The sequence below is a fragment of the Corvus hawaiiensis genome, chromosome 3 (assembly GCF_020740725.1).
Source record: "Corvus hawaiiensis isolate bCorHaw1 chromosome 3, bCorHaw1.pri.cur, whole genome shotgun sequence".
Classification (NCBI taxonomy): Eukaryota; Metazoa; Chordata; class Aves; order Passeriformes; family Corvidae; genus Corvus; species Corvus hawaiiensis.
In genome coordinates this window covers 38,404,415-38,420,483 of record NC_063215.1, presented here as the reverse complement: position 1 = coordinate 38,420,483, position 16,069 = coordinate 38,404,415, and the positions used below count along the sequence as shown (strand labels likewise).

The window sequence follows — 16,069 nt, the reverse complement described above, 5'->3', positions numbered from 1 at the left end:
TTTTTTTATCACCAAACAGGAGACCGTAGATCATGTTCCCTGGGCCACCAACCTTAGAGATACAAGCTGCATTCTCCTCCATCTGCAGCAGTGAAAGTTGCCTGCAGTGTTTCAGTCTTAAGGTTCTCATGGAAGAAAATCAGACACTACTTTCCATTGCATTACTCAGTTTTCTGAATCTTCCTGTTGAGCATGTATGAATATGAGGAAGGCTTCCCACCCTATCAAATCTGTCAGAAGATGTTGCATCCACTGCATCTACACAGCCTGGCAGTAGACAAAGTACTTTAGCAAAGCTGTTTCTCCATCCCTCAGTTGTTACTGGCATTTAATGGCCACCATTTCAAGTATTTCCTTTTTTTTTTTTTTTTTTGCCTTAAAATACTGAACAAATGCACAGGCAATTTGTCAATGAGTTTCTAGTGAGGCAGAATATGAATGTAAATCACACGCACTTGAAAAAAACAAAACACTGCAATCTTTATGCTTGAGTTATTTTCCAGCAGTCCTGCTTTCTGCTAGCCTTGCCTTACAGTTGTCAAGTCATGGAGGATTTTTATGTTTAGGGAAAGCTGCATAGCAAACGAACTTGTTCCAAGCATCGCTCCCTGCTGAGCTGATAGCAAATGTGAACTGTGATAAGCTTGACAAATAAAAGCAGCTTAAAGTATGTGGCCAGAAACAGGGTCAGGGACAGTCAGAAGAAAGTGCTTTATTTTCCAGGTACACAAGTGGAAGTGATGCTTTCTTGGGCTGCATAAAACCCAGAAAGCCAACCCTCCAGAGCTAGGCTGTCCTAGCAAACTGAAACGAGCTCTTTTTGGCTTTGCTTGTCTTTTGGTTCTTCTGTATGAATTAATGAGACTGTGAAACAAATAAGATTTTTGTGACCACGATGTGATCTTCTCAAACAGCAAACTAAAAAGTATAGATGTTTTGCACTTAAATTGTCTGATATCAGTTTCAATTTTGAATCCAAAAGCATTAGCTATGAGGACGCTACATTAGCATGGAAAAGCTCTATCAGAGTTTGAGGATTGCATTAGCAAAGGCAGACGAGCAGCAGGTATTCTTCAACTGTTTTTTTCCCTTGCTTTAATTTTCTGTCCTTTCAGATTCTGTGAGTGTTTCCTCTGTCTTTTTATTCATTGGCTGTTGAAGTCTGGAGAGATAGAGACCATGTAGCCTTCCAGGTTACTTTCAAATCAAACTATTCCTTTCTTGTCAGTGGCTTGGGTCTTACGCTACCTTGAAGGTCTGTGGATCAGGCTGGTTTCTGATATGAACACCACTAGCATGCACAACAAGTTGTACATCCCAAAACACTCCCTCAAAGACACAAGGGTGTTTCTGCAGTGGCAGCACACACTGACAAGATCCAGCTCAGTCTACGTGAGAGAAATCTTGAGTCGTGGAGAGAGCTACCCATTAACACCAGCAGTCAGAGTACAGTACAGCTGGGATTGGCATGAAATGGAGGAATAAGTGTTTGCTTCTTTAAACTGTATTATCAATTACACATTATAGCAGCAGGAGAGGGGAACATAGCAACAGAAAATCTGCTTTTTGTCTCTCTGCTGAAGGCAGTTTGTGCTCGATCCCTTCGTTTATTTCTTCTCCTTAGAATGTCCTTACTTTTTCATGATGGATGATAGTTCTAGGAGCATACTCTGAAAGATAACAAGAGAAAGAAAGCATGAATTGGCTTAAAGGAGAAAAACAAATGCTATCATAGTAATTAACCCCAACACATAGTGAAGGGTATCTGGTGTTTAGCTGACAACAAACTTGCCTTGTAGGGCTTTGGTCAATGCTAAGGGGAGGGTGGGAAGAGGGGCAACACCTTGCTTTTAAACCAGAATAAACACATGAATGCATTAGAGTGAGCAGCAGGTTGAGGGAGGCGATTCTCCCTCTCTACTCGGCTCCTGTGAGACCTCACCTGGAGTGTTGCATCTAGCTCTGGGACCCTGATATAAGAATGTCATTGGAGCTGCTGGAGTAAGTCCAGCGGAGGGCTGTGAAGATGGGCAGAGAGGCTGGGACACCTGTCCTATGAAGACAGGCTGAGTTGGGGCTCTTCAGCCTGGAGAAGAGAAGGCTTCAGGGAGACCTTATAGCACCTTCCAGTACCTAAAGAGGGCCTACAACAGAGCTGTAGAGGGACTGGTAGCAAGGGCATGTAGTGATAGGACAAAGGGTAATGGCTTCAAACTGAGAGTAGGTTTATATTAGGTTTTAGGAAGAAATTCTTTACTATGAGGGTGGTGAGGCACGGAAACAGGTTCCCCTGAGCAGTGGTGAATGTGCCATCCCTGGAAGTGTTCAAGGCCAGGTTGGGTGGGGCTTTGAGCAACGTTGTCTAGTGGGAGGTGTCCCTGCCCATGGGGGTGGGGGTTGGAACTAGATTATTTTTAAGGTCCTTTTAAACCCAAACCATTCTGATTCTATAATTCTGTGGTTTAATAATTTGTTTGAAATCAGTGAACCCATCCTAGAGCTCTTCCTATACCTAGTAAGGGGGCTTGTATATTTTTGAATTCCTTAAAACCTAACAAAGACAGACTCAATTAAACAAGTTCCACTTCCTAAAATCCAGCTTGTTTGTTGCTGCACAAATCCTCAGAGGGGTTAATTAGTGTTCAACTGCTGCTAACACCCAAAGTTTATCTGTGTTTGTGCAACTGGTGAATGGTTACATTTGGGTGGCCAAGTGGCTTTTGCAGAATAATTGGTACACTTGCTGTCATCACCACAAGCTTCTTCTGAGTGCTCCAGGGCAGAATAAGATACAAACACTGTGGGATTTATTTATTTTTTTAAAGAGGTGTTTTCACGGCAAAGCTGTACAAAACCAGCAGTAGTTACCAGAGGTGTAAATGTGAATACCTATAAGGATTCTCAAAAATCCTAGAGGAACACAGGGTTTTTCCACTCCCTCACCCTACCTCTAGATTTTCCTGGTGGAGCTCAGCTGTATAAATAACTCCTCCATGGTTATCAGGTTTGTTATTTCAATGTACATTCACTCTTATCAAGCTGTTGCAGCCCCAGAAGCAAGAGCAGGTGAGCAGCTAGTTAAATGAGTGGATATTTATTCCTTACATGTTGTTGAAAGGTTGAATAAACATGCCATGTTCTGAAGAAGATGGCAAGCACTCATGCTGAATAGCAGCTTTCTCCTCCCTATCCTGCTCACTATGGAGTGTTTTCCCAGTGGGTAAGAGGCTCAAAGCTGAATGGAGAATTGAGAAGCAGGAAAAAATTGAACAGCATAGAGGAATAAAAGAGCAGTGCAATGAGGAAAACCAAACCTAGTGAATTGTAAAATTTCCCCAACTTTGACAGAACCAGGATTTCAGCCCCAGAGACTTCCTTTTCTGAAAATGAATAAAATCAGCAGCCCTATCTCAGACCAATTCTGCAATCTGAGGGTATCAGCGTCACCACCTGCTTCATTGTCAATTTTATCCCTTCATTCACCATGAGAAGGGAGCCTGGCTTTTAAAGATACATTGGTTACTTTGTAGCCAAAAATACAGACTTAGAAAAATTACACTGTGAAAGCACAGGGCGCTCTGGAGGAGAGGATGGGGAAGATGCCGCACTTCTTGAAAAACAAAAATCTGGAGTGTCTAAAAGGCCTAATTCTTTATGAAAATCTTGATCTAGTAATTTTGGTTGCTAAGAACATTACACATCTTCTAGTGATTTCCAGTTTTGTTTTGTGATTTAGGAACTTATCATGGCTTCATGAAGAAACACAACCATTAGATAATGTCAAGCCCCCCATCTTCTTGGAATACCCTTGGGTACTCTAGCAAGAGCACTAGCACAGTAGTTCTCTTAATACAGATTTAGGCATGGGTTGCAAATGTGATAATTAGTTCCAAGTCATCTGAAAGTTGGTGCCTTTGTGAAGAGAATTGCCAATCTAGTGTACATGTTCCAAATCCCAGTTAGCCAAATTAAAACTTCTAGGTTTTAGAGTACACCATAGAATTCTTTAGAAAATTATCACATGGATAAAGACCAGAAAGAACTGATACTGGACATGCTCAGGTAGCATGCAACTGGAATCCTCTGCTTTAGAAGGGCAGGAAACACGACTAGCAAAGACTTCAAATGCAGCTAGCAAGGAAATACCAGCCAGCCTCCAGCTTTTGTAGAAATGCTTGCATTCAGCTATTGAATTGGGATGACACTGTGACACTCTGAAGATGGAACCTCAGGCTGTGGTCATCTCAGATGAGCTTTCTGTTCGTTCTGTAATCGTTCCCTGGTTTGCAGAAAATGGGTGAGGAGGAAGACTGCTTGATTCTGGCAAACGGTGCCTTTGGAAGTAAAGCTGCCGTCTTCTCTAACTGGTCATTTGGAGTGCTCAGATCTGTTTTTCATGGCCCCCAGAGATGAGAAGAGAGTTATTGGATGGTTGTAATGGCTTCACACAGCCCTGCATGCACAGGCTGTGAGACAACCGCCCTCAGTGCAATCCCCCGAAGAGTGCCTATTCTGGGCTGTAATTCCTGGCCCTGCCTATTTTCAAGAGAGCACAGGTTGTATCGGTACTCGTTATATACTGACCTTTGACTGCATCAGTCAATTAATCTTATCAGGCTTAAGCATGGATTATCCATTAGTCAAGACCCTGACTGGTGCAAATTATTAGGGTTTTTTCTCATAATATCATTCATGTGCAGAGTCCTATTGACAGCAGCATAATTCCTACACACCTTTGTGGATCCAGCTCCTGGCTGTCAGTTATGATTGTGGATATACTAAATTCAGTGAAGCTCTTTTCACTCAGCTGTGTGTGAAAAGCTGCCATTTAAGACCTGCTTTGCCTAATGGTGTCTGGCAGCCTGGGATCATGCAGAAGATGCCCTCTTGCTCCACAGCTGTATCTCCCCTAAAATAAAAGTTAAAATGTGGTGAGAGATGCAAACCTTAGGGCAGAACTATGTGTGTACCCACCATATTTCGTAGAAGATAAGATACTGTATATTCTCTAAAATGTATCCTCTAAGTGAGCCTTGGAAATTATTAATGTGGAGATAGTTATCAGTGAAAAAATTGTTTTCTGTCACTTCAAAGCATGCTGAATGTGGTCCTCAGGACCAAGGTTTTGGAGACTTGCAGATAGTCTGACTTCAGCTGTACACAGTTGCTGGATTCCCCTGTCAGTGTAGAGTTTTGTAACATTATATTGAGATTAGCTCATCCATACAGTCAGCAATGCTCTTGTCACTGTGTTTAGGTGGAATGAAATCAGTTAGAAATAACCCTCATGTCATGCATTGACTCCATCTTTGCTTTGCTATGTGCTCGAAGGTCCAGTTTTGGTATTCTGTCCTGAGAATCTAATAAACCTAAAGCTTGACCAGCAGTGCCTCAAAAAAAGGTATTTTTTTTCCCAATGGATCTTTAGCCAAATAAGTTTTTTAGGTTTTCTGTCTCTCTCACTTTGGCTTCCTCGTCTGAATAATGATTAACTTTGGACAATGCAGTGTGAAAGAAACAGAACTGAACATGAAGAGTGAGTAGTTTGGGTGTAAAACTAAACAGTTGCAATGTAAATATTTTGTCAGGGGTTTATGCTGCAGTTGGACGCGAAATGATGAAATGGCTCTTCATCTCCACCAATTCCAGATGAGGAAGTTTTAAACAGCCTTCTAGTTTGCACTGTGGCCAAACATGGTTGCCCTGTATAAATTCTACCAATGGGAAGGGCATTTCTTCTTTCTTATATACAGAGATGGTCTGGTTTGAACTGAAGTCTGAAAAAGTTGAGGAATCCTGATAGCCAAACATGCATTTTGTATTCAGTATCCTACTGCGCTGTTTCATAAGGGCTTTCAGTGAAGAACTAAATGAATTCTCTCTTAAAGGTCCAAAGCAACCTTTCCTCCAAAGAGGAAGTCCTAAGAAGAACTTCCTGTTCTCTTTGAGAGAGGCAGTTTTGTACTTATGAAAAAAATCCCATGATATGACCTGACCAATTACTATCCACCACCTGGTCTTCATAGTTTGATCCAGAGGGTGCAATACATTACAAGAGGTAATTTTAAAACATTTATTTGTGCCTAATGATTATTGTTTACTTGTAAGAGATTCAGTTTTGCTGTGGAAGTGGCGGTGATAATACTGGTCAGGAAGAAGCTCATCACTGGCTGAAGATCAAGCATCCATAAACTGTACCATTAGACTTGCTCAGTACTTTCAATGTCCTGACTCACAGAGCGCAGTTGACTTGTCTGAACACTCTTGCAGTATCGGATGGATAGATTTTGTGTAGCTTTGAGGTTTTCTTTCAGCTAAGAAGAAAACTATAGTGTTTGTGGGCAGCTGCAGTTGTCCTGCTGTCTTACCACAGAACATGGGTAGGTGTTTGGTTGGAGGTTGCCAGAATGGTTATTGAGCTACAGAAAGTGATATTTTCAATGTTGAGTTGATACTCATCTCTCATTGAACCTAATACGAAGAATGCTACAGACAAATTCTGGCCAAATGGTGTGGATGAAGGGAAAAAGAAAAAACTGGAACCAGTATGGAACTAAAGATGACAGTTTGGGAAAGTTATCAAAGAAAATTGAAGAACAGTGTCAATTCTGCTATTAGGCTACCCAGCTTAGATTAGTAAAATTTAGGTTAGAACAGACTCCATTTTGGCTGTTTAGAGTATGTTTGTTCATGTGGATTCACTGTTATATTAAAAAGTGTCTGTGCTTTCTCTGCATTACTGTTGCAAGTCACCGTTAATCAGGGATGACAGTAGGATGGCATAGTTTTGTAAGCTTCATTTGGAATTTTTTAATACAATTACTTTTAAGTACTTATTTTTTTAAAAAACATGATCAATAGATTTTGAATGCTCTTATCACACAGATAAATCTAGTAATACACATTTTTCTTTTCTCTAAACATTGCCTCTCCTATGAGGAAAGGCTGAGAGAATTGGGGTTGTTCAGACTGGAGAAGAGAAGGCTCCAGGGTGACCTAGTAGTGGCCTTCCAGTAAGTAGAAGGGAGCCTACAAGAGAGCTGTAGAGGGACTTTTTGCAAGGGCTTGTAGTGATAGGACAAATGGGAATGGCTTTAAAATGAAAGAGAGTAGGTTTAGTAGGAAGAAATTCTTTATTGTGAGGGGGGTGAGGCACTGGAACAGGTTGCCAAGAGAAGTTGTGAACGCCCCATCCCTGGAAGTGTTCAAATCCAGGCTTGAAGGGGCTTCAGGCAACCTGGTCTAGTGGAAGGAGTCCCTTGACAGGGTGGGGGTTGGAACTAGATGATCTTTAAGATCCCTTCCAACCCAAATCATTATATGATTCTATTATTCATACATTATGATTGTCTTCTGGAAATCAAGTTAAAACATATCAAACCAATGCTGAGTGCCTTTGACCAAATTAAATGGTTAATACAGGAATTGGGGAATACAGACTGTAAGAGTCTTCAAGTTCTAATGCCCAGGTTCCACATATTTGTGATGCACCAGCATATTTGTGTATTGAAATCAGTATTCATAAAATGCTGCAGCAGTGCCAGAGTGAAGTGCATTTGCCAAAATCTTGACTCAGTTGTATTAAGAAGTACACGTACTTTTAAATATTGTGTGCTGTAAGCAGGAAGCACCAGGTAGCACACCTACATCAGTCACATTTTAAAATGCTAGCACAAATCCTACACGTAATGATCTCCAAAGACAGCATGCTGGAGCACTGTTACTTTCAAGAGTAATGACATTGTTTTGCAAACTGACTGTATTTCTCCGAAGAGCTCCCCTGGAAGATAGAGTCATTGTCATTACACAGGAAAAGCTGCCAAGCAACTTCTGTGAGTTCGCAACAGGGTGCTACTGAAATTCTGTCTTGCTTTAAATAACTTTCTGCACTTCACCTTTTTAAAGAGCCTTCTATCTGAATATCAAAACCCAGCAGATCAACAGATTAGGCTCTAGGCCCTCTCTCTGTATTAGAAAGATTGAAGTGGAAAGTGGTTCAATTGCACCTAAGTGACAATTTAACGTGGTTTATGCTGACTGGCTTATTGTAGGAACTGTCATCCCATGAAAACTGGAACCCACAAACAGTTTTTGGATGAGCAATGTAACGGTGCCTTGTGTTTCTTACCACAAAAGATTTGAAGTTGGTTGGTTGGTTTTGTTTGTTGTCTATATAAGAAAAAAAGGGGAGTGGGGGTGTTTAGGAAGAGCAAGGAAAAAAAATTGAACAGAATCTATGACTTTGAGCTTTGTGTGAAGTGATCTTGTTTATTACATGCCCCAGAAAAAGGTATTTATGGGCTTGCTACTGCAAGCGATTGTAAAGGAGCCTCTGTGCTCTCAAAGAACAAAACCTGTTATCTGAGGCAACCACAAGTCAAATCACTTTTAAGAAAGCCTTGTTGATTCTTAAATGCAAGCACTATATCTTATCAACATTATGACTGTAAGCAAGCCTAGAGCATGGGGCCAAAGAAAAGGAAGAGCTGCTGAAAAAGCAATTCTGTAGTCGTTGGCTCTGGCATTGCAATTATTTGGTGGGGTGTTTTTTAATGTAGATCTTTTGATTTATTCATTGAACAATTATTCAACTTGGAGGTCACCTCTGGGACAAACCCGAAACTGAGAGAAGTTATGTCATTGAACTCAATGCATTCAAGGCTTCTTTTTCTTACACTGGCAGGAGCTGAAGAAATTTTCCCTGGGACAATCCTCGTCCACTTGATTGGGATGATGGAATGAATATAAAGAAGCTGGGATTCGGTGACTTAGAGCTCCTCGGGACTCAGTAATTCCCTGGTGTTCCTGCTTTCACTGCAGAAGGAGGCCGAGCGTTTGGGAGCTTGGCTTTGTCCGGGAGGCCGCGAGGCGCTGGGGCTGTGTTGGAAGTCCTGCCCGAGTCGTCCTGCCCCCTGGCTCGTCCCCTCTTCCCCAGGGCCGGCACAGGGTGCCGGGGCCCCCCGCCGCCCCCCTCCCGCGGGCTGCCCCGGGCGCTACTTGCCATGGACACGCGGCGTCCCGAGGCGGCGGCGGGCGGCGGGCTGGGCGCGCCCTCCTCGCGGCGCTTCCCCCCCGAGCCGGAGCCGGAGCCGGAGCCGGAGCCGGAGCCGGAGCCGGAGCCGGAGCCGCCGCGGGAGGCGGTGCTCTCGCTGTCGCTGCCCGCCCGGCTCCCGGTGAAGACGCGGGAGAGGAAGCTGGACTTGCGGGTGCCCGGGCAGTGCCCGCTGTCCGGGGAGTCGCCGCGCTCCTCATCCAGATCCCGGCAGGCGCTCACCCGGCTGTGCCTGCGGGGCGCCCGGTGGGCGGTGGCCGCGGCCGCCCCCGCCGCCCCCGCCCCGCCGCCCGCCGGGGCGGCCCGCGGCGCCTCCTCGCTGCTGGAGGAGGGCGGCTGGTGCTGTCCGTGGTGCCGGCGGCGCGGCGGCGGCGTCCCCTGGAGCTGCCCGCGGTGCTGCCGGGCCGGCGGCGGCGCGGGGGCGGCGGGCGGCGGGAGCGGCGCGGGCGCGGGGCGCGGCGGGGACGCGTTGCTGGCCAGGCAGGGCGGCGGAGGCACCACCGAGCTCTTCTTGGAGATGTACAGGCCGGGGTCCTCCTCGGAGGGGCCCGCCGGCCACTGCGGCTGCCCGCAGAGGCTCTTCCGGATCTTCTTGATGCCCAGGTGGGCGATTTCGAGGATGTTGAGGAAGAGGGAGACGGCGGCTATGCTGTTCATGAAAACCATAAAGATGGTCTTCTCTGTGGGTCGGGACACAAAACAATCCACCGTGTTAGGGCAAGGAGGCCGAGTGCATTTGTAAAGGGGAGACATGTGAAGCCCGTACAAAAGATACTGACCTATCATAAAGCCTACTTCGACCACCGACCGGGTCAGGATATGTAGGACGTAGGTGCGCAGCAGAGACCCTCTCAGGGGTGCCTTATTCACTTTCTTCTGTTCCTCCAGCTTACGCAGTTCTCTCTCAACTCTCCTGTGTTCCTCGAGCATGGGCTCCAGGTCCTCGAGCTGAGCCCGCAGGTCGGCTTTTCTGTTCTGTCGCTCTTTCTCGAGCGCCCTTAACCTGTAGAGCGCGTGGCCCATGTACACTAGGGATGGGGAGGAGACAAATATGATCTGCAGTACCCAGTATCTGATCAAAGAGATGGGGAAGGCTTTGTCATAACAGATATTGTTGCAGCCAGGTTGCTCTGTGTTGCAGATGAACTCGGACTGCTCATCATCCCAGACATCTTCAGCAGCCACTCCCAGCACCAGCATCCGGAATATGAACAGGATCGTGAGCCAGATTTTGCCAACTATGGTGGAGTGGATGTGCACTTCTTCAAGGATGCTGCCCAACAAGTTCCAGTCCCCCATGGTCAGAAGTTCATTTCTGGAAACAAAAAAAAAAATTATTTTCATGCAATGATTTTTTTTTTTTTTAATGGACATTTTAAGTTTCGTTTGTTTGCGGTTTTTTTTTTTTTTAATTTTAATAAATGTCTTTCAGATACATTCTGGTAGCTGGAGAGCTCTTAGAAGTTCATCATTATTTTCTACTTACTGGGTCTTTAAATGAATGCAAACTTCATGATTACTGGTCAAAGATGCAAATGTGAGATTATTTTAAGATTAAGAGAGATTAATTTCAGCTGTAATACACAGTACTTCATAACTGCCCATAATTTTATATTATTTTCTTCCCACTAGAAATGAAGACTTTTTTCCCACTTTGCAAATCCTTTGCCAACTACAGGTTAATTCTACACCCACTCCATTCCACATTGACTATGAATTTGCCATAGTTTTGCCATAATAGATAATGTTCTTGGCTTTAATTTGTTGGATAAAGCTTTGAGAAGTGTCCTATAACTGACTAAAAAAAAGTTTCATTTTTACCCCAAGGTAGTAGCAATATTAGTGTCATCCATCCAATATTTTCCCACCTACCCGGGTAACAATTCACAAGTTTCTCTCTTGGCTTCCTAAAACTACAAATATGTAGCTGATTTACACATAACTTTACATTTGCAGTCTCAGTTCTAGGACAATATCAATAAACTGAGTGCTCCTAGGGTTATTACCTTTATTTTTATGCATCAAGTTTTACTGGACCACCAAGACTTCATCTTAATTATAAATTTTAACATATGAGATAATGAAATCAGGGATTACATAATGGAGCAATGTGGAGGTTTTTAACAGTGAGTGTATGAAAATCCTTTTAACAAAAATGATTAACAAAATGCTTGATTCACAAGCAAATTGGTCTATGTTCTGCTACCAGATGCTTGATTTACAAGCTGCTTCTTTTGAAACTATTTTGGAGCTTCGGGTAATGTGGGGAATTGAAATGTAAGATATTTGACTGCTTATTTATGCATGAACTGCATGTTTGGTGCTGAGTCCCTGGAATGTGTTCTACTAATACAGTAATGAATTATTGAAAGCAACTGGGATCATATCTACTTTAGGGTTCACACTTGAATTTTTTTTGTGCTACAATACTTTAAAGAAGTCCCAAATTCCACTAAACTACAACCTTTAGTAAAGTGCAATTTCTAAGCTTTTTTTGTTTGAAAGTGGCTGGTTGATGTGCCCAAAATCTTGTATGTATTTAAATGATAGCGTAGCTGGGTGATATCACCATTACTAATATGGCTTGGTTCATGACATGATCCCATGTAGTTCAATTCTGCTTCAAGGCTGCATTTTTCCACACTGCAAGTAAAGATTTTCAGTTGTAACCAGCAGTGAAGTCATTCTCAGCACAGGCATCCTACAGATTTCATTATTTTGTTTCTGGGACTGTTTTCAGTCTGCAAATTTGAATTTTCACACATGGAACTGGCTAAGGAAACATATCGAGTGAAGCAATTTCTTAGGTGCTGTGATGCACCCAGAATATCTTGTTTCCCCACTCCTTCCCTCTCACACATATCATTGCAATGAGACATGAGGAAAACAAAAAGTCAGCAATAATTATTGTAGTCCAATGCAACAGTTAAACAAAGGAGCTTTAGATATACTCATTGCCTTGCAAATGGCTGATCCCTCACTGAAATTGATAGACTCAGCAAAAAAACCCAACCAAACAATAAAACCCCAAGTGTGATGCTACAATGTAAATTCAGGAATAAAAGGGAAAAGGAGATATGCTTTAATCCCAAAGATAAAATGCATTCATCTAGCAGTAGGAACTGCCATTGTTCTGGAACAGAAAGTGTATGTAACTATTTGGGGCAAGAGAGGTATATAAACAGATCATTCCAGCTCTATAGAGTTTTGTTTCTTAAGTTGTTTCTATCATTGTTTAAACAACTCTATCCTCACTTTTGCATTATAAAAGCCAACAGAGGAGAGTAATGTAATTGTAGGAATGGTATAACTCACCCTCTAAGTGAGCCTGTGATACCAGGACACTTGCCCTCAGCTCTGCACTGGTAAAACTGCAGCATAAATATTGACACAGTGAATGTTGTATAAAATAAAGAAGTTAGAGCCACAAAAGCCAGAGTCTCTAAGAAATCAGCCCAAACTATTTCACAACCTTGTCATAGCAATGTGCTTCTAATTCTTCCATTTTTTTCCCTTCCCTGGCCTTAATTGAGTTCTGTGTAACAGAGTAATTTCAGTTTACTGTAAGAGAGTAATCTCAAAAATCAATGATATCATTATTTCCAGTTTACTAGTAGACTAGAAATTCTAGTAGTGCAGCCTATTCTATATTACTAGTGTTGTAGACTAGAAATATACCATTTTTAGTAAAGTACATGCCTGAGATGTTTCTCATTATACCATCTGACTACCTTTGTGTCGGCTCAAGTATTTTTATATGGTTATTTCAAACAATAAAAATTCATGCATGTAATCACTTAGAAACAGATGGGAATCCACCATTTCTCCTGGAGGAAGTTCCTTTAATTTTTGATTTCGTTATTTCTTTAAAATTAATCTGGTCATTTGCCACTATTCAAATGACTTCTGTATTACATTCATGCCAGATTTGCATCAGTTGAGGTATGAAAAAGCAGCATTAAACTTTAAATTTCTTGTCAGAAGAAGTTAAATGTTAAGATGCAAATACTCATGGATTTATTTTGCATTGCTTCAAGTCTGACAGGCACCTGCCTGCTCCATACTGCCCCTAGGAAGAATTACTTTTCTGCTACTTACCTTAGGAGAAAGCCTTTGGTTAGTCTCTTAGAGCATTGCAGAAGGAGCATGCAGAACTGCTTGTTGTTATTTCTCAGAGACCTCTCCTTGAGAATCCTAGGACATCTCTTTTTTTTTTCTTTTTTTTCTTTTCCCCAAGAGCCAAAGCATAGACGTGGTCCACTGAACAGGCTTCTCAGTTCTATGTAGCTGGATGCCCAGATCGCTCTGTCTAAACTATTCATACACGGTTTAAAAATCATCAGATGATAGGATGGTGCCTCTAGCCAAAATTATCGTGCAATTATTTTAGTCGGCGGTGTCTACCAAAGCCATTCCCCCAAGGCTCAATCTGTATGGCAGCAGTTTGTAATGTCCCTATGCCTTGTTTTAGTCAGTTCTTCAAACTTGACACCTCCACCCACCTCCCAAATGAAATTTTATTTTATAAAATGGCTAAATAGGTAGCCATTTTTGTACTTTACAGTACAATAGAGTCTTACATTTTCTTTACATTCCATTAGTTTCGCTTTGAATCGATGCTCGAGGATCGATCGGTCATGTCCGATTTCATACTCTGTTGCCTGGAGAGTTAATTTAGGATGCATTAGACTGAGCCTTTGAAAATGGAGGCCACAGGAACTGAGACTCGAGTCTTGAGTTAGAAACACAGGCTTTCAGCACAGTAGCCCTTGAAGAGCCACCCCCAAGACCATTCAGGACTGGTATCTGTGAGAGACAAGGTTTAAAAAAGGAAAGTGAGCTGTCAAAATGGGATTTTGTGAGAAATCGGAGCTACCAGAGCTGAGTTGCTGATACTAAGACCTTCCACTGCCTAGTCCTGCCCAGGCCCAGGCCTAAATTTTATGGAAATTCCAAATACTCTTTTTTTTTCCTCTCTTGTTGTGGAACTTCTGGAACTTTTCTTCCATTTTATAAGGCACAGAAATTATTTCTGTTTCGGACTCTTCTCCCTAAAGATACTCCCACTAATAAGAAGAGGAGTGGCCAGTTCTCAAAGGACAGTAGCCCCACCCCTTCTTTGGAATTATCTCTGATTTATGTACCATTGCATCCTTCTCTCTTGCACAAGCTGTACATGTCTCCCTGAAAGTCCTGTTTGAATATACCTTCAGAGCCCTGCCCTGCAGCATGTGAGGTGGCTACAGCACCTTTCCTCTAGCCTCAGCCAAACACAGCAGATGTATGGTTTATGCAAACATTACAAACACTTCAGGGGAAGTAGGGTTACAGTTTTCACTCCTAAGAGATGCATTAATATTCATCTGAACCACCCAGACTGCCACAGGCCTTTCTCATCCTTATACTCTCGTGCCTGTCATTGCCATCTTATTTTCATGTCTCTTCTTTCCAAATTTTGTCACCAAGTCCCTAAGGCTTTTCCTTGCTGCTTCAGCTGTCTCAGACCTTCGACTCAGGCCTGGGTCCTCTGTGCTGCCTCATCAGATGTTGTTGACCTGACATCTCCAGCAGCTTCTGCAGTGCCCAGGTGTTTCCCAGGAGCACCCTCTTCACATCTGCTGGCTGTGAAAACTTGAGAAAAGAGCAAGAGCTGCAGTACCTATGACGTGTCCATCCTGTCAGAGAATGAGCTCTGTTGTTCACTGCAGAAGCAGCTCATTCTGGGCCCAGCACATTTCTGTCCAATTCCATCTGCCCCTTGGTCTAGAACCTCAGAGCAACCTGGTTTACGGTTTTGGTTTTCTCAGGGGACAGGGAGGGTGACAGTAGGCTGTTCAGGGACAATTTGTTGCATTTCTGCTTTAGCAGCAGAATAATTAATGTTGCTAAAAGACTGCTCATACAAGCTTATTATTAATGGACCACATAATTAATTGTGCATGAAAGGGAAGCAGGGGTGGGGGCACAGGGATGGTGGTGTTTGCATTTGGAGAGAAGCAAGAATCTGTGGTGCCTCAGGACACTCCCTTCCTATAAGCATCTGCTGTAGACAGAATCAGCTTACATGTGAATGGCAGCAGGCTGTGCGTGGATGTGTTGGGAGGGAAGATATCCTGCAAATCAGAGACTGGAATTCCAGTGGTGACTGGAATAGGCAACTGTGAGAAGCAGCACAGTGGGAACCAGCACATCTTCATGCCTGACCTACCTGGACCTGGAGTGACCTCCCTGCTAGGAAGAAGAGTTTTAACATGAAGCCTCAGGTTTTAACGTTCATGTTTTTCAAATCCTGTACTGCCTGGTGTGTAACTCTGAAGTTTCTTGTAACCTGTTAACTTCTGCTCTCTCCTGCTAGGTAGACATAACAAAGCCTCTCCGGCCCTGCTCTCCAAGGACACTCAGACCATCCTAGGCCGAAAAAGTATAAACCAGAAGCCTCTCTAAAGTGGGGGCAAGCTTGGGAAAATTACATCATTAACTGAAGCTTTAATTGGAGAATTAACCCTGATATGCAAATGACCCAAACCTATAAAAGTGTGAAGAACTCGTGACCTGTTGTCCATCTTGGGGTCCATCTTGGCAGCAGCCTCTGGCTCCCCAGGGGGTTCCTTTGAAGGCCCTTCAAATAAACACCTACCTTTATTCCCTTACTCCTGTCTAGTGTCTGTTTTTAGGTGGCCTCTCAAGGCATCACAAGGAACATAGTGCTGGGGCAGGAGCTGATCACAACCAAGGAGGGTGAAAGGTCTAGTCCTGGTGCTTATTCAATAAATCCCAGTATCCAAACCCAGTATGGGGCATTTACTCTGTCTTGTGTGTGACAGCAGGATTCTTTCTGCCCCTGGGATGGGGGCAACCCTGGATGTACAGACAGAGCAGGGAATGAGATGCTGGAAAGCAGTGCCATGGAAAGGGACTTGGCACTCCTGGTCAAGAGAAAGTTGCCCATGAGTCAGCAGTGCCCTGGCAGCCAGGAGGGCCAGCCCTGTCCTGGGGGGCATCAGGCACAGCATCACC

General features: G+C 43.4%; 1 protein-coding gene across 1 annotated transcript; it reads right to left on the bottom strand.

The window, feature by feature from the left end:
• Positions 1-3,101: 3,101 nt before the first annotated feature.
• On the bottom strand, positions 3,102-13,512 carry GJA10 (gap junction protein alpha 10). The gene is made up of 4 exons (XM_048295973.1): positions 13,151-13,512; positions 9,832-10,367; positions 9,490-9,732; positions 3,102-3,235 (listed from the first exon to the last, which is right to left on the bottom strand). Exons 1-4 carry the CDS (start codon positions 13,390-13,392, stop codon positions 3,102-3,104), a joined length of 1,155 nt encoding a protein of 384 aa, XP_048151930.1. The 5' UTR covers positions 13,393-13,512.
• Positions 13,513-16,069: the final 2,557 nt, after the last annotated feature.